The sequence below is a fragment of the Globicephala melas genome, chromosome 2, assembly GCF_963455315.2.
Source record: "Globicephala melas chromosome 2, mGloMel1.2, whole genome shotgun sequence".
Lineage (NCBI taxonomy): Eukaryota > Metazoa > Chordata > Mammalia > Artiodactyla > Delphinidae > Globicephala > Globicephala melas.
The window spans coordinates 104,063,007-104,082,875 of NC_083315.2; the positions used below are offsets into that span (position 1 = coordinate 104,063,007).

The 19,869-nt window shown below is 45.4% G+C and overlaps 4 protein-coding genes across 6 annotated transcripts; 1 reads left to right on the top strand and 3 right to left on the bottom strand.

Moving 5' to 3' along the window:
* Nucleotides 1-319: 319 nt before the first annotated feature.
* On the top strand, nucleotides 320-2,563 carry TSSK4 (testis specific serine kinase 4). Its single transcript, XM_030854663.2, has 4 exons — nucleotides 320-541; nucleotides 889-1,103; nucleotides 1,481-1,880; nucleotides 2,321-2,563. The coding sequence occupies exons 1-4, from the start codon at nucleotides 320-322 to the stop codon at nucleotides 2,498-2,500; spliced, it is 1,017 nt and encodes a 338-aa protein (XP_030710523.1). The 3' UTR covers nucleotides 2,501-2,563.
* Nucleotides 2,564-3,481: 918 nt separating this feature from the next.
* CHMP4A (charged multivesicular body protein 4A) lies at nucleotides 3,482-7,264 on the bottom strand. The gene is made up of 6 exons (XM_030854647.3): nucleotides 7,096-7,264; nucleotides 5,513-5,662; nucleotides 5,238-5,415; nucleotides 4,561-4,675; nucleotides 4,260-4,395; nucleotides 3,482-3,831 (listed from the first exon to the last, which is right to left on the bottom strand). The coding sequence occupies exons 1-6, from the start codon at nucleotides 7,124-7,126 to the stop codon at nucleotides 3,773-3,775; spliced, it is 669 nt and encodes a 222-aa protein (XP_030710507.1). The 5' UTR covers nucleotides 7,127-7,264; the 3' UTR covers nucleotides 3,482-3,772.
* MDP1 (magnesium dependent phosphatase 1) lies at nucleotides 5,526-9,179 on the bottom strand. 2 transcript variants are annotated; one of them, XR_011377254.1, is made up of 7 exons: nucleotides 9,022-9,179; nucleotides 8,845-8,905; nucleotides 8,661-8,771; nucleotides 8,227-8,334; nucleotides 8,044-8,129; nucleotides 7,703-7,862; nucleotides 5,526-5,662 (listed from the first exon to the last, which is right to left on the bottom strand). XR_011377254.1 is itself a non-coding variant. In XM_070044954.1 (6 exons), exons 1-6 carry the CDS (start codon nucleotides 9,056-9,058, stop codon nucleotides 7,771-7,773), a joined length of 495 nt encoding a protein of 164 aa, XP_069901055.1. In that variant the 5' UTR covers nucleotides 9,059-9,179; the 3' UTR covers nucleotides 7,643-7,770. The 2 variants fall into 2 exon arrangements, 1 of the variants encoding a protein (XP_069901055.1); XM_070044954.1 differs by lacking the exon at nucleotides 5,526-5,662 and having other exon boundaries at nucleotides 7,643-7,862.
* An 872-nt stretch (nucleotides 9,180-10,051) lies between these two features.
* Nucleotides 10,052-19,861, bottom strand: NEDD8 (NEDD8 ubiquitin like modifier). 2 transcript variants are annotated; one of them, XM_030854662.2, is made up of 4 exons: nucleotides 19,726-19,861; nucleotides 11,134-11,181; nucleotides 10,883-10,965; nucleotides 10,052-10,297 (listed from the first exon to the last, which is right to left on the bottom strand). In XM_030854662.2, exons 1-4 carry the CDS (start codon nucleotides 19,741-19,743, stop codon nucleotides 10,201-10,203), a joined length of 246 nt encoding a protein of 81 aa, XP_030710522.1. In that variant the 5' UTR covers nucleotides 19,744-19,861; the 3' UTR covers nucleotides 10,052-10,200. The 2 variants fall into 2 exon arrangements, with proteins under 2 accessions (XP_030710522.1, XP_030710521.1); XM_030854661.3 differs by having other exon boundaries at nucleotides 19,675-19,838.
* Nucleotides 19,862-19,869: the final 8 nt, after the last annotated feature.

Below are 19,869 nucleotides of genomic sequence, written 5' to 3' on the forward strand. Positions count from 1 at the left end.
GCCTTGTGGCCAGTGGTGGATAGAAGGTGGATTATGATGTGTGCGGAACACGGGACCTTGGGGAGTTCCGTAACCAAGAGGAGAAAGAAGTAACAACAGCCAGTGGAGACAAAAAGAACTGCTTTTCCCTTCTTCCCTCTCCAAGCTCCTAGTGGAGAGCTGAGCCCAGCATCCCAGACTTGTATGACTACATAGGCAAGCTTTGGGAGACTAACTTCACTTTGGTACCCTAGCCTTCAGCGGCTCAAGGTGTTGGCTTTCTGAGCAGACAGGAGGCTTTTAAGTAGCAAAGCTCCCTGCTCTCAGCAAGCCCAACACCATGGGGAAGGGAGACACCTTGGGAGCACCATCCACCTCGGCCTACCGCTCTGTCATGGAGGAATATGGTTATGAAGTGGGCAAAGTCATTGGCCATGGCTCCTACGGGACGGTGTATGAGGCTTACTACACAAAGCAGAAAGTCATGGTGGCTGTCAAGATCATCTCAAAGAAGAAGGCCTCTGAGGACTATCTTAACAAGTTCTTGCCCCGTGAGATACAGGTTGGAAAGGGGCTAGAAGAGGGAGCTGGTACCAAGCTGCTTAAGGCTTCTCAAAAGGGGTATGGTTAGGAGGGGGTGGAGCCAGAAACCCGTATACCACAACTGAATGACTCACTAGGCAGCTAGGAAAATTACTTGATGTAAATTCAGCTTCTTTCCACCTCACCTCCAGACCCTCAAAAAGTAAAAAGTGCAAAGCATAGGGTTTGTCCACAGGCCACCAGCCCTCTGGGGTTTGATTCTGTTGCAAAGTTCTAGGAAAGTAGCAGTGGGAGAGTAGGAGAAGGCTGGGAGCGCAGCCAGGGTGCTCCCTGCCTGGGTTTGATGGGTCCCTCTCCTGGGGCCAGGTAATGAAGGTCCTGCGGCACAAGTATCTCATCAACTTCTATCAGGCCATCGAGACCACATCCCGAGTGTACGTTATTCTGGAGCTGGTTCAGGGTGGTGACGTCCTTGAGTGGATCCAGCACTATGGGGCCTGCTCTGAGCCCCTTGCTGGCAAGTGGTTCTCCCAGATGACCCTGGGCATTGCCTACCTGCACAGCAAGGGCATCGTGCACCGGTGAGGGCGCTGCCACCCAGACTGAGGCCTTTGGGCTCCCAAGGGGGTTTTATGCACGTCTTCCATGTTCTACCCTCTTTTTTCTTCCCTTGACCTCCCTCCTCAGTATCTAGGCCTATTCATCCACTTTATTTTAATCATCCGGTCAAGAACATTTGTTAAGTACCCACTGTGAGCAGAGCACTTTATGAAAAGTGATGGTGAGCTCCTAGTGATCCTCAGGTACCATCCTCTCTTCCCTCTGGGCTCTGCTCACAACTCCATGACCTTCCTTCCTCTCTGCCCTGTGTCCTCATAATGGCATCTCTCTCCCTCTTTGCCTTTCCTTATCTCTAGCCTCTGACCCCTGGCCCTTCAGCTCCCAGTCTAACACTAAGCCCTCTCCTGACCCCCAGCCTTTCTGCTGCTGGTAGGGACTTAAAGTTGGAGAACCTGTTGCTGGACAAGTGGAAGAACGTGAAGATATCGGACTTTGGCTTCGCCAAGATGGTGCCTTCTAGCCAGTCTGTGCGGAGTAGCCCTTCCTACCGCCAAGGGAACTGCTTTAGCCACCTCAGCCAGACCTACTGTGGCAGCTTTGCTTATGCCTGCCCGGAGGTCTTGCTAGGCCTGCCCTACAACCCTTTCCTGTCTGACATCTGGAGCATGGGCGTCATCCTCTACACGCTAGTAGTTGCCCGTCTGCCCTTCGATGACACCAATCTCAAGAAACTGCTGAGAGAGACTCAGAAGGAGGTCACTTTTCCACCTAACTATGCCATCTCCCAGGAGTGCAAGGTGCTGGCTCCCCCAGGAGGGCTGAGGCCTCAGGGGTGACCTGCAGAGAGGGAATACGCAACTTAGACCTCCCAACCCCAGGGAAGCCTCCCCCCGATACCAGGGCCATTCCACACCCTTGCCCTGCCCTAGAATAGTGGGGAGGGCTTAAAGGGCCAACCTCTGGGCTTGCACCTGGGATGTGAGTGATAAGCAGGTTTTAGTCTCTATCTCTTTAGGCCAGAAGGGGATTCTGCAAGGATTTCCCCCAAGGAACCCTTCCTTTCCTTCCCCTCAAGGTGTTGGCTTTCTGAGCAGACAGGAGGCTTTTAAGGGTAAAGTCAGGGCCGCACTCCCTTTCACCAGAGTGGTGTGATCCTGCTACTTTCTTAGGTCCAGCTGCTCATTGTGTGGCACAATGCGGGCCAGCTCAGCCAAGACCTCTCTCTCCCCTGCCCTAGAACCTGGTCCTCCAGACACTATGCCAAGCCACCAAGCGTGCCACCATCCTGGACATCATCAAGGATCCCTGGGTGCTCAAGTTCCAGCCTGAGCAACCCACCCATGAGATCAGGCTGCTTGAGGCCATGTCCCAGCCCCCCGGCACCAATCGTCACCAATCCTTGGAAATCAGTACCTGAAAACGGCGGAAGGAGGAGGGGGTTGAAAGAGGAGCAAAGCAGGAGGGTCTTGGGCTAAAAATCTTTCCCACCAAAAATAAATCTAATTCTGTTTTAGTTCCATCAGCTAGAGTCACAGTCTTCCCTCAGGGGAACCTTAGCAGCAAACACTGCTGAGGGTGAGAGGTGTTTCTGCCCAGAGCTTGTAACCAGTCATCGTGACACTGGTCAAGTCAACATTATAATTTACAGTGTAGCGCATATGTGGCTCATAGGGAAGTGGGTTGGGCGTGCTCAGAGGAACACCTGCTTTGGGGAAGCTTCATTATTCTGGCTGAGTACATGCTCAGTTTTGTCTATCTCTATGCACTCTAAATGTTCAAATAGTGGGGTAGAGGTTGCTCTACCCTGATTGCTCGGTTTGGTCACAGCTCTGCCTGTCTACAGTCCAAGGGGACGGCACTGTTCATTCTTTTAGACATGGGTATCAGGAGGTATGTAATATCTTGGTTCCTTCCTCCTCCAAATGCCACCTTACCCACTACTGAAACAATTCTGGTGAATCATGGTCCCTCATCATTGCTCCTACACGTTGAAGTGACAGTTCAAACCAAGCCTATGAACTATGCGTTCCGGAGAAAGGAAACCTATTGACCCCTTATCCCCGTACGTCTCCTTTCCTACCCTTGAAAGTGGGCTTTGTAAGGGGACAGCTGGTGAGTCACGGGGCTCTCTCGGCAGAGACACAACTGGGTGAAAGCAATGAGGGAAGGCTCAGGGACAGCTCCACACGGTTCTAGGATAAATAACAGATGGCAGTTTCCTCACCCTCAGCACCAGGCAGCTCTAGGACACACCAGCCTGAGAGATGGAACAGTATCTGCCTGGAACATAGTAGGCTGAGATAATGGAAGTTCCCATTTCTCCTATGCTCCAACTCCCCTTCATTACTCTCATTACTACTCATTTCTTGAAACAAAGCTCCAAGGACCAAGAGACGAGTTTCAGTTGTAGACAGGGCAGTATAAGCACTAGGGTTCCATCCGCCCAATTTTATTGCGAACGAGGGCACTGTAACTGCTATTAAAGGGAGCCCAGGGGTTCCTCCTGCACCAAGATCCTTCTTCAGGGTTGAGCCTGAGATGGGAGGGCGACAGACCCTTTTCTCAGGCAGGGTCACACTACCACTCTCAGCAGGACCTCCCAACAAGGCCATGTTCCTTTAGCTTAGCACTTGGCACTTAAGGAAAAGAGAACAATGAAGGCAGCGTCAGGTAGACAAGCCCAGACTCATCAGGACACCCACTCAGCCAACTGCTTTAGTGCTTCTTCATCTTCATCCGTTTTGGGAGCTTTGGGGATAAGGATACCCAGAGAAAGAAAGAAGTGTTAAGGCCTCAGCAACTTCCAACCATCCCCTCCTATAACACTCAGAGCCTGCGGAACGCTCTCTCCCAGCAAAGAACCTAAGGGTATGGTCTTGCTTGCTGGGCTGCTGCTAATTCCCACAGCACCTTTGGGCAAATCAGAAGAAGCTGCCTCTTTCTCCGGGCATTTGCAGCCCTAAACCAGGGGACACAGTTTGCTGAGTGAAGCACAGGCCTGACTTCAGTCCTCATTCCCCTTCAGCCAGGTGCCCTTATGCAGTCAACAACCTGTGCAACTGTAGCAGCAACCCTCTCTGCCTAGATCCTTTCAGGCAGGATGGATGAGGAATAATTTTTCCCCATATCTATCCCACCCTCTCAAGTCCCTGAGATGACAGAACAGCCCTGGGTACCTGGCCCTGCTGGAAGATGTGTAGACGGTACACTGGGCAGTGTGACTGGGGGTTCCTCCTCCTTGTCGCCCACATGTAACAACTCTCGGGCCAATTCCTCCTGCTCCAGCTCCTCTAGCTCCTCCAACAGTTCATCCTGGATATGGGATGACAGGATCGCTCAAGACAAAGGAAAATTCTACTTCCAGAAACATACCACTTTTGGAGTTTCCCCCAAACCTGTCCCACAGTTCTCTTAGGCATTCCTTCTGGCTGGTCCCATGCCTTCTCCAATATTCCTTGACCCCTCACTCCCAATCACCTCATCCACATCATCTCCAAATCCCACGGGTCGAGAAATGGCATCTGAGATCTGCTGGGCCACCTCCTGTTGTTCTGTGATGTCAGCCATCAGTTCATCCACCTTGTCAATGTCCCTGAAAACAAGATACACAGCCCAGAAATCAGGTGACAACCCTGACTTTTTCATCTCACATGAATGAAGACCCTCCTGCCTGTGGCTTCAGACTGACAAATCCATGTACTAGATAAAAGAGATCCCTGGAAAAGTGTAAAGAGGCAAATCTGGGCTAAGAAATGGCAAGAAGACGCACTGGGGAGGAATGGTTGCACTCTCTTCTTTGAAGGATCTTTAAAAATGAGGAAAATTGGGAATTCCCTGGAAGTCCAGTGGTTAGGACTGGGTGTTTTCACTGAGGAGGGCCCGGGGTTCAATCCCTGGTCCGGGAACTAAGATCCCACAAGCCTTGCAGTACAGCCAAAAAAACCACAAAAAAGAGGAAAATCATCTTTCCTCCCTAGAATGCCCCAGCCAGCAAAGAGATCACCTTGCAATAAGTAAGGAGGCTGATAGGGGTCTAGCCATCACAGGCAACTCTACTGTAAATTCACATCTGGAGAGGTTTTAAGATTCACAGTACAACATCAAGCTACTCTCCCCAGTGCCGGGGCCCCCTCCTCCCCTCCCCCCGTACCCACATGTCCTGGTAGGCCTTCTTCATGCCTTGGGCAGCAAGGTCCATGGTACGAAGCACTTCTGCATTGGTGGTGGCATTCTCAATGGCCTCACGCTGAAACTCCAGGGTGGATAATGTCCCGTCCGTTTGTGCCAGCTGCTGTTCCAACCTTTTCTTCCTCCGCAAAGCCTGTAGGGCGGCTGATCCAGCCCACACCCTGAACATCAGAGCCAGAAGCTCTTGCTTTCCCCCCCGCCCCCGGGCCCTCCCCGGTGGTGCCTGTCCCTCCCCCATTACCTCTCTTATTCTTCGTCCCATGCTTCTTGGCAGTTTGTAGCTCCTGTTCAATCTTCTGCTCCAGAAATTCCTGTTTCTTGATCAATATCTTCTCCGTCTCCTTCAGTTTCTGTATTGCGTCTTCAGGGGTTGGCCCCCTCTCCTTCTTCTCTGGAGTCCAATGGAGCAGCCCACATTGTGTAAAGGAAAAATATTAGTCACCGATTATTGAGTGCATAGTAGTGCTAGGCACTTGACCGTGTTATTGTTAATCCCCAAACAACTTTCTACGATGAATGTACTGTCTCTACGAATGTGAAAACAGGCATAAAGAGGTTAACATTTTGGTCTAAAATCACAATTACTATAGTAAGAGACTGCAAAGGAATTGAAATGTGACAGTATGATTTCCAAAGCCAATATTCTTTTGCTATTCCTAGTTACCTTTCAAGTCATTTCCAGTTGTTTTTTTTAATAGAATTTATTTTTTTAGAGCAGTTTTGGGTTCACAGCAAACTGAGTGAGTGGAAGGTACAAAGACTTCCCATATACCACCTGCACTCACACATGCATAACCTCCTCATTACCGTGTTCCCCACCAGAGTTCAATCACTTTTTATAATTACTGTTCCACTTGCTATCCTAGGAGATACTAAAGGTCCTGATTCCACAGGATCAAACTGAATGAAGTAGGGAGGCTAGAGAAAAAAAAATCTGATCTCAATTTCTCCCTTCATCTTCTGCACTTCTAACAGACTTATTAAAAAAAAAAAAATCTGAAGGCCCTAGCCTGCTTAATATCCTTCCATACTCTCCACTGCCTACAGGATAAAATCCAAAGAACTTTAAGACACACAGGGTCCTTCATGATCTGGCCCCCGTTTACCTCTCCATCCACACTTTCCTCTTCCTTCAGCGCGTGTGCGCGCCCACACACACACTCACGGGGCAGCCAGAACTCCTTTTCCCTAAATATACCATACTTTTTCCTGCCTCTGTTTTGCACAGTTACCTCTTCCTGGAGAACCTCAACCCCCCCATCTGGCATACTTCTAGCCTTCTGGATCACCACCCGCCGTGCCTGCTTCTTCCGCGCACCCCTGGCTTTTAGGTAAATCTCCATCACAGAGTCGCCACACTACGCTGTAAATGCCAGATTTTGCTTGTTTAGGAAACTCTCCATCACGGAGTCGCCACACTACGCTGTAAATGCCAGACTTTGCTTGTCTTCCCGCACCACAGAGGAGCTCACGAGGGGTACCTTTCTTGGGTCACCTCAGATTGCCTCTGGCCCAGCATAAAGGAAGCACCAGTGTTTTGGAAAGGACTGAATGCCGACAGGCAGCAACTTGTCCCCCAGGCCTTAACGGCGGGAGCCAGCGCAGCTGCCATGCTCACCACTCGCACCCCCTCCCGGGCCTCGAGCTCTTCGCTCCAAGGGAAGGAAGGAAGGCAGCTGGAGCCAGGCGCCCTGACAAGGCGGCGCCTCCTGGCCCGGGAAAAGGCCTTGCTGGACCACCAGCGTTTTCAGGACAGCGTCTCCCGGCTCCCCCCCCGCCCCCTGCGGCCAGCACCTCCCAGGGACCAGTCTCGGCCGGGCTCACCCCTCCCGAAGAGCCGGCCGAGCCCACTCATCGCGACCCTAGCCTCTCCCGCCTCCGCCCTACGGCGTCCCGTACGCTTCCGCCTTGCTCCCGGGAGGTGCTGGGCTCATCACTCCGAGACCAGCCTCGGCCAATCCCTCCTTGGGGCACCGCGGTGACATCATCAACAAGCGCCAGCGAGACCCCTATCACGTGCGACCCGACACACCAGCCCCAAACCCACGCGCTCCTCTTAAAGCGGCCGCTTCGTTTCCCACTATATAAAAAGGTCGCCTCACCCTCCCCAACCCAAAACAAAGTCTTTGCTTCCTGGAAGGAAATGTGCAGGGTAATGCACCCCACTACTTGGGGCCAGTGGAAGAGTTCTTCATGTCCTTGACAGAGCTCAGGAGAGGTGTGGGGATGGGGAGAGCATAAGGGAATCACAGTCTTGGGTTTGCCACAAGTTTATAAGGCAGAACCTGATGCAGTCTAATGCCTCACATACTGGTCTTGGCACCTCCGGATGGCCCACCCCGGGTCACACGCTAGAAAATTAGAAACAACACACACTGGGTAATATCTCTTCTGCCACACACAAATACACTTTAATAATTTACAAATGCACCTGAAAATGCCCTCCTGATTTCCTTTCAGTTCTATGCCTCAAATGAGGCTCATCCACAGGACTGGACCTCAGAGTCCAGCTTGTGCCTTTGCAAATGTCTCTAATCCTTGAGTTAGGGTCTGAAGGCTCATTCCATTCTGGACATGAATGCTGGTAACACCTAGAAAGAAAGAAGCCACAATTTCATCAGGCCTTCAGGGCTCCCTATTATGACTCTCACCTTTTTGGGGTGTCACCTGCATGCAAACTATCCATCCTGTACATATCTACCTAACCCCTTCCCTCTTAGGAGCCCTTTCTCCTCACTCCCCAAATGGCTATCCTTGCCATTCAGTCAGTACCCAGTTTGCTGACATCTACAATATTCCGCTTTTCATCATCAAAGAAGATCATCTGGGAGAAAGGAACTCCAGTCTTCTGATGCAACCTGTGCAAGACACGGCGAGGGTAACCACTCTGGCTTCTTAGCTCCTCCAGCCTCTCTGGTCTTCTGTCTCCCTGCTTCTCCCCTTATCTCAGCGTACCTCTTAAAGTGCGTGACCTTGCTGCCTGGGTAGATCTCCCGATGAACAAAGTATCTGACAAGGTCAAAGAGCTCCAGTAGCTGGTTGGCCCCTTCAACCTCACCTGTCCTGCAAAAAGGTGTAGTAGATGGGATCAGGAGAGTGGAGGGCCAAGGCTGCAAGTGAAATTATGTGTAACCAGGGGGAAATCAACTTGCTGTTCTTCCGGGATGGGTAGGCATCCTCCGCCCTGATTCAATTCCATATCCTTCCTGACACAGGTGGCACTGAGCCAATGTTTATTAAACAAAATGCACAGGAGAAGGTACAATTCTAAGAATATACAAATACCTGCAAGTTTGCACCGCCTAAATTTTTGCAGCCAAGGGGTTACACGGGAAGTCTCCTCATGCATGCACCTCTCAGCATTAGACCGACTCAGTCGCTCTTCTTACCGTGAAGCGGCCGCGACGGGCACCCCCAAGCCCTGCAATCTTTCCAGGACCTCAGGCACCTCTGGGTACAGTCGGACGGCCTGGCCCCGCCTATCTCGTACAGTTCCATCACTGGGGAGGGCGAGAGTGTGCTCAGCTCCCGCGGGGCCCCGCCTGGCCCCAGGCCTCCCCAGCCCCGCCTCACCTGCTTTTGTGGAACGGGGGGTCTACGTGCGTGTCCACCCAGAACGGCCACAGCGTGTAATCTGTGAGAGGAAGGAGGGGGAGGTCTCAGCCTGGGCAGGCGCAGGGCCTCGAGAGCATCAACTGAGGTTTGGAAAAAACTGTGCCCTACGAAACTCTTCCCAATCCAGCCCCTCACCTAGATCGAAGACTACGAGCTTCGGGAGCCGCGCCATGACCCGCGCCCGCAGGCTGCGCGCACGGAGGCGGGCCTTTCTGCCGCGGCTCCCAGGCCGCCCCGCGGGCCTTAGAGAAGCGGCGACTAGAGCGTCGCCAACCTGAGCTGGAAAGATCGGCCCCAAAACCTCACAAGAGCGCCTTCTGGTGGTGGTGGTGGGGAGGACCGCAGCAAAGTGCCAATGCCAAGTCTCTCCAAGGGATATTCTTCCCTTGCTTCTCCACCCCACCCGGTCTCGCCAGCTTCTACTGAGCTAGAGGAGACAAGGAAGGGAAACCCTTTCTTCTGGCACCCGTCTCTCATTTTATCTCACCAACTGAGCCCTAAAGTGATCCATCATAGCTTGTCACTCCACACTCATCCTTTCTCCACATCAGCCACTCCACCGTATACAGCCTAGAGCCCTCAGCAATATTCCAGCCATAAAAGAATGCAGTGTCCGCTAAGCTCTTGATGCCTTTCTTGAAACAGGCCCCAAATGTCCAGTAGAGTCACAATGGGGGAGAATTCACTCTCCTGGTTTCTACCACCCACGTCAGTAGTATGCTGACAGATATGTAACAACCAGTTTGGGGAGAAGGACTGATTTGTATTGTTTGTCAATTTCTGTAAATATTCCTACCATGGCCAATTTCAAGCTACCAACACGAAGTCACTTAATATGGGGTTAGGAAAGATGCCAACAATTAGCTCTGGAGCCGGGTAAGAGCTGGCTCCAGCACACCACTGAGTGTAGACTCTTAAGCATCTGAGAACCCCTCTAAGGGCACATTCTCTCACACTGTCCTACTCCTTCAGCCTGGTATAACTGAGTGTGCATTGGCCCATTTTGATTTCAGTCACGTTTGTGCAATAGAAGAAAGATTCCAGGAGGCCAGGAAATATTTTATTGACAACCAGGGACATAGCCATTAACAGAGGGAAGCACACAGGACTGCAAACTAAAACCCAATAGCCAGCAAGGGCCCTTTGGGCCAGGAACACTGCATCCTGGGTTCCTCACAGTCTCCCACCAACAGACACACAAGACTGGGCATCCAGGAGAGGGGGCAGTGGCTCTGGTGTCCCACAGTGTGAGAGGATACATGATTCCTCATAATGAGCGACAGGGCAAGGAGGTGAAATGGAGGGGGGCGTCCATCACTGCCTAAGACCACCTCCTCCTCTCAGAGCCAATACCAGGTGGAGGACTGAACCACCTAGTATCTTGTAATCAGCTGCTGTCTTCTCATCGTTCCTGCAGGAAGAGGCAAAAAAAAAGAAAAAAGGTATTAGAAATACCATCTAGAGCAAGGTTCTTAACCTGGGTTTCATGGATCTGTCTGGGGATCTATGAATGCAGATGAGAAAAAAATTACATCTTTATATTTTTACTAACCCCTAACTGAAATCTGATATTTCTTTCAGTTTTGAACACAGGCAAAAAACCCACAGGGGTATTATTAGCAATATGGGTAACTTGTTAACAACAAAAATTAGATATTTTCCTATCATTTCACAACTATTTGTAGGTATCTTGAAAATCTTTTAAAATTATAGTAGTTACTATATCCATCATTAGATCTTAACGAAGTACATATATCACAAACTTGCTTTTTTAGTAGTGTGATAAGTGTATTTCGATCCTATTAGTTTCTTTTGTAATTCCATGCATTTTATTTTATGTCTGCAAAAATCTAATTCTGAGAAGGGGTTCATAGCCTTCATCAAATTGCCAAAGGGTCTGAGACAACAAAAAAAAGGCAGGCCTGCTCCACCTCCAGTACTTGCATCTTCATCTTCACATAAGATGGCCACGCCCTCATTCCCATTCCAAACTTACATCTGTTTACCACTGTAGATGAGCCGCTGCTGCTGTGGGGGGATTCCCTCTTTCTCCTCCACACGCTCCTTGATTCGCTCCACCTTTAGGGGTACAAGTAGTCAGGGGTTGCTCAGGGGGAAGGACCGTGGAACGGGAAAGAACAAGAGCTATGCAGAGAGTATGAGAGCGGAAGGACTCAGTTCATCAGCATACCCAAGCAAGTGTACATGTAGGGAGATAGGCATGGAGAGGTATTGGGCGTACATTACCTTGTCTGTGGGTTCAATGTCAATCTCAATCTCCTTTCCGGTCAGCGTCTGAAACAGGCAACGGTTTCATGAATCCTACAGCCCAATATACAATTTGTCTCCTAGGTAAAACATCCTGGCCTAGTCTTGGGGGATCTACTACCTTCTGAGAAACGCACATTCTCAAAGCTGATTTGAAGTGTCAGAAGTTTTGACCACACCCGATTTCAGACATTTTTAGGCTGTGAACAACTTTGATAGGGGAAGATTCTGTAAACCATTTGACCCTTTTAATCTCACAGGTCATCTCACCTCCCATTCTGCTAGAATCCAAGAGAATACCATAACTCCTTTCGATAAGACAGCAATGAGAATTGTCCTAAGGAAAGTATTCCTTTGAGAAGGACCTTATCTCATGTACCAATGCTAGAAATTAACATTCAGATAACTCAAAGAATTCTCTCAGGGACACTGGAGATCACCTCTGACCAACATTTTTTTTTTTTAATATTTATTTATTTGGTTGCGCCGGGTCTTAGTTGTGGCAGGAGGGCTCTTTAGTTGTGGCTCGAGGGCTCTTTAGTTGTGGCTCGAGGGCTCTTTAGTTGTGGCTCGAGGGCTCTTTAGTTGTGGCTCGAGGGCTCCTCAGTTGTGGCAATGCGAACCCTTAGTTGCAGCATGCATGTGGGATCTAGTTCCCTGACCAGGGATTGAACCCAGATCCCCTGCATTGGGAGCACAGAGTCTTAACCACTGCACCACCAGGGAAGTCCCTGACCAACTTTTTAAGTAATACTAGAATTCAACATTCTATTCTCCCATATCTTCTCCAGACTTCCACCTAAATCCTAAATTGCAGCTCTGGTCTTCTTGACTTCTTCTATAGACAAAGGGCTGCTGATATTCAAACAATAATTATACTCATTGTACACTTATAAACATGCTTCATCCAATCTAATCTCCCATCCATCCTTGCTCTTCAAACTCCATCTGCACCAGTCTACAGTAATCCATAATTTAGGGGCATTTTCCTTGCTTCTACTGTTTTTCTTGTTGCCATGCCCTCTTCCGCTCTTTTGCAAACCTTCAAGGGACGCTTTAAGATTGATGACTTGTCCCCAGTACACTTTAAGAGCCATTACAGCTAGTTGTTTAAGTGTCAAACTCCCCAATTTATACTCCAGCTCCCTAAAGGACAGAGACTGTTCAATCTTCCTAATTTAAGCACTAAGCACAGTGTTTGACATAGAAGCAGTCAATAAATATTGGTGGAACAGCTAAATACACCAATGATCATGCTATGATCACAGCCAACATCTACTGAACACTTTCCAAGAGTTAGAAACTACGCTGAGTATCTTACATGCGTCAATACATTTAATACTTGCAAGTACTTGTGAGATATGTACTATTACTATCACCATTTATAGTTGAGGAAAATGGGGTTTGGACAGGTTAAAAAGCATGCCTATGAAGTCAAAAGGAGAGTATGAATCCAAACACAAACTCTCTGGCCCCAGAACCTGAGCTTTCAGCTCTGTACTCAGTACTGCCCAAGTCTGGCTGATCTAGTATTGAGACCCAATGTACACTCCTGTGGTGGGCTCACAAAATAACATATGGTTCCTACTTATGATATTCACAAAGACCAGCATGAAGAAAGTACTTAGGATCTAACTTCTCAACCATGAGAATGGTTCACTACTAAGGATATTTCAAAAAATCCAAGAGTAACTCCTTTGGATTGACCTGTTTGGATGCAAAAGAATAAATTACAACAGTGATTTTCAAGTTTCCACCCCAACTCAAGCTGGTCTGTTTGAAAATTTTCAATAGTCTATGGTAAAATGAGAAAAATAATGACAACAATGAGATTTTCATGAAACTAAATATTTTCAGGTGTTAAAATGTCCTTTTATGAAACGACAGTGACAATATATGGTATTTCTTTAGGCTCCTTCCTGACAAAATGAAAAGTATGCAATACCATGTTGTCCACAAATTATCTCAATTTATTGATCATAATACTTTAAATGCAAAGACTCTTTAACCAGACAATTCTATTTCTAGATAACTAACCTTAAGGAAAAACTTGAAATTTGAGTACGTATTCAAAGAGGAACTTGTGAGGTTTACTGCAACACCTTTCATAAAAGCAAAACACAAGAAACAGCCTAATGCCTATTAATAGGAAAACTATTAAACTATGGTACAGCCATAGAATTATATATATATACACACATATATATATATATATATATATTTTTTTTTTTTTTTTCTCTGTACGCAGGCCTCTCACTGTTGTGGCCTCTCCTGCTGCGGAGCACAGGCTCCGGACGCGCAGGCTCAGCGGCCATGGCTCACGGGCCCAGCCGCTCCACAGCATGTGGGATCTTCCCAGACCGGGGCAAGAACCCGTGTCCCCTGCATCGGCAGGCGGACTCTCAACCACTGCGCCACCAGGGAAGCCCTAGAATGATATATTTATTATGCAACAGTTTATACACTAACATGGAAAGATCTAGAGAATGTATGATTATGTATCATTTTCTATATGTAAATATATACATACATACATGCATAGAAGAAAGGATTAAAAGTATACCTATCTCCTAAAATTATGATGATCCTTGAGAAGGGGAGTAGGATTGAGGAGACCAAAGCTAACTCTCCCTTTATCTGTACTATCTAATAAAATATCTAATAAAAATATATTCCTTTATCACATGAATATTAATAAATATTCATTCTGATTTAATAATAACAATTTTTAAAGAGTACAAAAGACTCTAACAGAAAGCCTAGAACTGTTCTCCCAAGAGTCAGATGCTTGGGCTTTATGACATTTGAAAAAAATTATTGCTTTATAAAATCTAAAACTCTAGCACTGGTCCTTTGTTTCTGAGATCGACTATAGAAGCCTATGAATGTATCCAGAGAGCAATCTGGCATATGGTGTCCCAGCAATAACACTTCTGGGAAAATAATCCTCTGTCCAAAAATATACCTATGACAATGAATTGCAACTTTTTGAAACTGAAAAACTAGAAACACAATCTAAATATCACACAATTGAGGGTTAAATAAATTATGGTACAAACACAGGGGGAAAATCACACAGTTCTCAAACAATGTTTAGACTAACAGTATAATTCTTATTTTGTAACTAAAGAAATACACACACACATACGTGTATTTATATGCTTTCAAAAAAGTTTGGAAGGATGTAGACATCAGTGCTTTTATCTTGAGTTTTGAGATTATGGGTGATTTAAATTATTTTCTTTGTGCTTTTTTGTATTTTCCATTTTTTAATACCATGAGTACATTGGGATGAGAAAAAAAATTTAAAACAATGTCCTTGATGAGAGTATAAGGAAACCATTCTGTAAAGCAGCACTGTCCACTAGAGATAGAAACTTAGTGAAAGCCACATATACAATATTAAATATTCTAGCAGCTACATTTTTAAAAGGTGAAATTAATTTTAATATTCTGAAACCCAATATATTCAAATTATTAATATATTTTACATTTTCTTCTAAATCTTCAAAATTCTGTGTGCATTTCATACTGACAGCACACCTCAATTCAGATGATAAGTTATCATCTGAAATACTTGATCTGTATTTAAGTTTCACAATTTACAGTTGAAAAAGTATGTTTACATTCCCAACTTGTTCCAAACAAGTTAAAAGGTTTTGCAACTACTGAATAAAGTTTCAGTTCTTATATTAAATTAATTAAAATTAAATACAAATAAAACAAATGAATTCCTCAGTCTCACTAGCCACATTTCCCGTGGTCAATAGTGCACGTGGGCAAATGGCCACTGTACTGGACACTGCTCAAGGATCCCAGCTAATGTAGGAAGCAACAAGAAAATCAGAATATCCCCATTTTGTAAACTCCAATGAAATAATGGATCTAGGCAATGACTAACATCGCAGAAAGCAAAACAACCTGACAGAAGCATGTCACAATACCACCTATGAATTATTCTCACACATGAACAGACAAAAAGGACAAATCAAGCCTCTCGATCTTATTACCAATTGACAGGAAATACAGAGGAAAGAGGAATATATTAAAAGACAGCATGGGAATGTAATCAGCAAAATTCAAACTATAGGAAACTCTACGGGAACAACCACCTAGATTATTCAACAAGAAAAAAAATGGGGGAAATGGGGAATTAAAGGTTTAAAGAGGCCTAAAATACTTATCAACCAACTACAATGTATGAATCTTAGTTGGATCCAGATTCCAACAAATTGTAAAAAACAAATGAGACAATGATAGTGTGAAATCACTGTTGATTTTTTAGGTGTAATAATTATGGTTATGTTAGTAAAAAAAGTTCTTTTTTACAGATAAATACCGAAATATATACCAATAGTATACGCTACGCTATCTGGGACTTGCTCCTTAAAACACAAGGTAAGTTGGTGAGTATAAATAAAATAAGATTGGCCATGAGATGATCGTTTTTGAAGCTTCGTATGGGGTGCATTATTCCTTCTCTCTGCTGTTGTATATGTCTGAAATTGTCATAATTAAAATCATTTAAAACTGAACAATTTTAAAAGATATTCTTGATTTTAATTTTAAAAGATATTTTAAAAGACCATGTCATACTGGATTTCTTCCCTCACATCTGGTCATTGTGACCTGGGAATACATTCACTGCTATTCAGCTAGTCTATGATGAACCTCAGCCTGACATTCTGCTATAAGCACTGTAGGGGATATAAAAGAAATTAAGTGACCCAGCCCTTGCCAACAATCTCTTTCAAGTGAAGATTTACAACCAAGAGACACTGAGACATACAATTAATAGAACAAACCAATGCACAAGAAATGCCATACTGAATGTTATCGTCCAAAATATAAGAGGCAGTGACAAAGTGCCGTGGTGAGGGAAAATCAACAGTGATTAATTTAAACCTGAGATAACACTTCACATCCACTAAAATAGCTATAATAAAGATGGGTGCAGAGTAGCTGGAATGCTCACTCATTGTAAGTAGGGATGTAAAATGGTGCCATACTTTGCAGATCTGTTTGGCAGCATCTTTTAAAGTTATACATGACCTAGTAATTCCATTCCTAGGTATTTATCCAAAGGAAATGAAAACATAAGTCCACAAAAAGACAATGTTCATATCATCATTTCTGGCTATTAGAAGCCTCCTTCATAAGAGCCAGAAACTGGAAATAACCCAAACATCCATCAACGGGAGAATGGATAAACAAATTGTGATACAGTCATCTAATGTAGTATTACCAAGTAATAAGAAGGAGCTACAGACACAGCAACAGACATAATGCTGAGTGAAAGAAGCCAGACACAAAAATGATATATTCTATAATTCCATTATATGAAATTCTAAAACAAGTAAAACTAACCTATGGAACTTTCAGAGAGTAGGGGTGAAAATGTTCTAGATCTGTGGCTACATGGGGGTATACTGTTGTTAAAAACTCCTTGAACTTAACCCTTAAGAGCTTTGTATTTTATTTTACGTTTAAAAAAGCATGAATGAGAAAACCGGGGCTTAGATAGTAAAGACAGGTGCCCAAAGTAATTTGCTAAGAGGAATCAATGCAGGATCTGAGGTTAGGGAATAATATGATGAAAAAGAAGGTTAAAGAAGACCTGTACACTATGATTTTGTACACCGTATTTTGGTATAGACTCTAAACTTTATTATTATTTTTAAAAAATACATATACTTTATTTTTTTTAAGAATTTTTTGATGTGGACCATTTTTTAAAGTCTTTATTGAATTTGTTACAATATTGTTTCTGTTTTATGTTTTGGGATCGAACCCACACCCCCTACACTGGAAGGTGAAGTCTTAACCATTGGACCACCAGGGAAGCCCCTAGACTCTAAACTTTAGAGGGGAATGGCAGTAGGAAATCTTGTTGGCGGTATCCCAACAAGAGGTATTTCTCTGGAGGTATCACAGAGAAATAAAGATATAAGTTAATGAGACCCCAGATGAGAACAAGGGTAATGGGAATAGAAAGAAAATCAACAGAAAGATGTATCAAAAGAAAAATTAGGTTCTATAAGAGAACAATGATTTTAAAGAACTGGGTTCCAGGTAACTGGTAGATTGATGGGATCAATATATGAGATGAGTATTGGGAAGATGGCTTAAGACAGAAGATGCTGTATTTAATTTTGGAAACACAGAGATGAGGCATCAAGAGAAGTTTTAAATCACGAGTGTGCCAACTAAAGGATGTCACTTGCCCCCTGGTTCTACAAGAATTAAGTCATTAGCCACTGCAGTCGCTGACTTTCAACCCAGCCTGAAAGGAGTTCAAGGGGGAGACAGGAATGAGGCACATCAGGAATGTGCTCTGGGAAAATTAATAGAACACGCCTTTAAATAGTTAGATATTTTCAGGAGAAAATTTTATGAACCCAAATTCTTGCATCTTCCCATACTTAGAAAAGCACTAAAACCATTAACTAAGATATCTGTTCCTCTTGACTAGCAGCAACCTTCTACCGAGATGTGTGCTTGATTACCCTTTGCCAAAATCACATACATGCTGACCTCCCCCACTTACCTTTGGAGCAGTTCCTCAGTGCTATCTAAGAGGCTGTCTCCTGGGCTAAGGTCCTCAGTAAGTCCCCAAATAAACTGAACTCACAGCTCTTATGTTGTGTGTTTTTCCTTCCGTGGACAAGGGATTTAGTTGTAAAAGATTGCAAAAAGAGATATGGAATAAGTTACCTACATGGAGAAGGACAGTGGAGAATGAATAATTCACAAAGGAACCCTGCTAAAAAACCTATCATTTGTATAGTAGTTCACAGCTAATTGCTTTATTTATTTAATATACAAAAATGTATTTAACATACAAAAAAGAAAGAGAAAGATGGACAGAGAAACCTATTTGAAGGTGGAAAGGAAAGTGTTTTGGGAAAGAAGCCTGACAGTTTTAGAGAAGTACTAAATACAAATGGATTCAAAGAAAGTAGAACCTTGTATACTCCCCAGACAAGCAGAAATGCAGAATGTTAGAAATGCAGAATCTCGGGTTCCGTCCCAGACCACTGAATTAGAATCAGCATTTTAACAAGATCCCCAGGTGATTCTTACACATTTTTAAGTTGAGAAGCCCATCTAGAATACAGTATTTTCTTAAACTGCAGGTCTCAACCCATCAGTGGGTTATGAAATCAACTTGGAATAGAATTCAAAATACCAGAGCATATCACACACAGTTATTTTGTGTTGTATGGGACCATGAGGTAAAATTTTTTTGTGTAGGTTGAGATTTAAAAAAAGGTTTACAAAACACTGAACAAAAGTATAGTAATAACCTCTTCTTTGGACTAAGGGAGGACTAAGAGAACCTGAGAATCCATATGTATGGAAATGACATAAGCATTCACTTGCTAATGTTTCTCAAGACTTTTTGGACAGTGACCCACACTAAGAAATACATATGAACAAACATCACATCCATGCATGTAATATACATACAAAATAAAACCCCAAATTTCACACACAATCCTCTTATCCAGAAGTATACCCTGATATCTCTATTTTTTTCTTTTTCTTGTTGCTTGTGACCCACGGGCTTATTAAACTGATTTTACCACTAGTGACTGTTTTATAGCTCATTACTCAAAATTTGAAAAACAATGACCTTCAACATGCTGCTTGGCCTCAATCCTTAGCTAAGATGGTGGTTCAGAAGGACTGAAGAGGTTAATGGCTATTATGCATGATAAATACACTAAAGAGCTGATGAAATAACGATAGACTTCCTTGGCAGTTTTTTATTTTTAAATGCTAAACTAACGTTGCACTGCATCAATTGTTAGTTTTTGTCCCTCCCTCTTAAGGCACAAAGGAGGAAATAGCAGATAGAACTAATGAGGGTTGGAAACTGGTGAAGAACCACAGGAGGCGGGATGGAGATGAAGGAAACACTGCTAGTACCAAGAACTAGGGCACTGATAACTAACTTGCCTCAGTCAAGGAAGGGAGGCTGGTCCAGGATGCTGGCTCAGAAATGCAGGTGCTAACTGAACACGCTCCCAGCTTTGTTTCCTGAAGGCCGGCTGAGATACTACACCTTGGCGACAACTAGCAAAAGCTCACAGTCTAGTTCCTGGGAGGCCCCGGTTCCCTAGGCTACGTTTTTGTGCTGTACTCGGAGTAGCCTACGTTACGGGCTGGGAGAAGCAGGTAACTGGGGCATGAACGATGGAGAACAGAGCTTATTCCAAGAATCCGAGAGAGAGGGGGGCCAAGATGCTGCTAGGCCTTCTCTATGACCGCGGGGGCTCGAACACAGCGAGACCCCGGACAAAGGCGGCCTCCTTCTGGGTCAAAGAACGGTCCCGGAATGAAAGCAGGCACAGCACAGACCCCGGGGTCGTCTGGCTGGGCCAGCCCCTGCTCTCGAAGCCCTTTTGGGGACCCCCCCTACATCCCATCAACCCTCGCGCGGAGCCCCGAGGCTGTCAGCCCCCTCCAAGCTCGGGAAAGGCGTGATTTTCCTTCCCGGCTTCTCCCTTAACGCACAGCGGCCAGCCCAGTACCACTGCGTCTTGGCAAGGCTGGAGGTGCTCCCACCTTCACTTTAATTAGCATCTTCTTCCCAGTTTGGGGCTGCACACAGATAAATTGCTGCTTCTACCGCTGCGATCGCCGATGCAGCTCCCCAGCACTCAGCCTGTGGGAGTCACTTCTGCTTCCGGGTCACTGCCTGGCTCCACC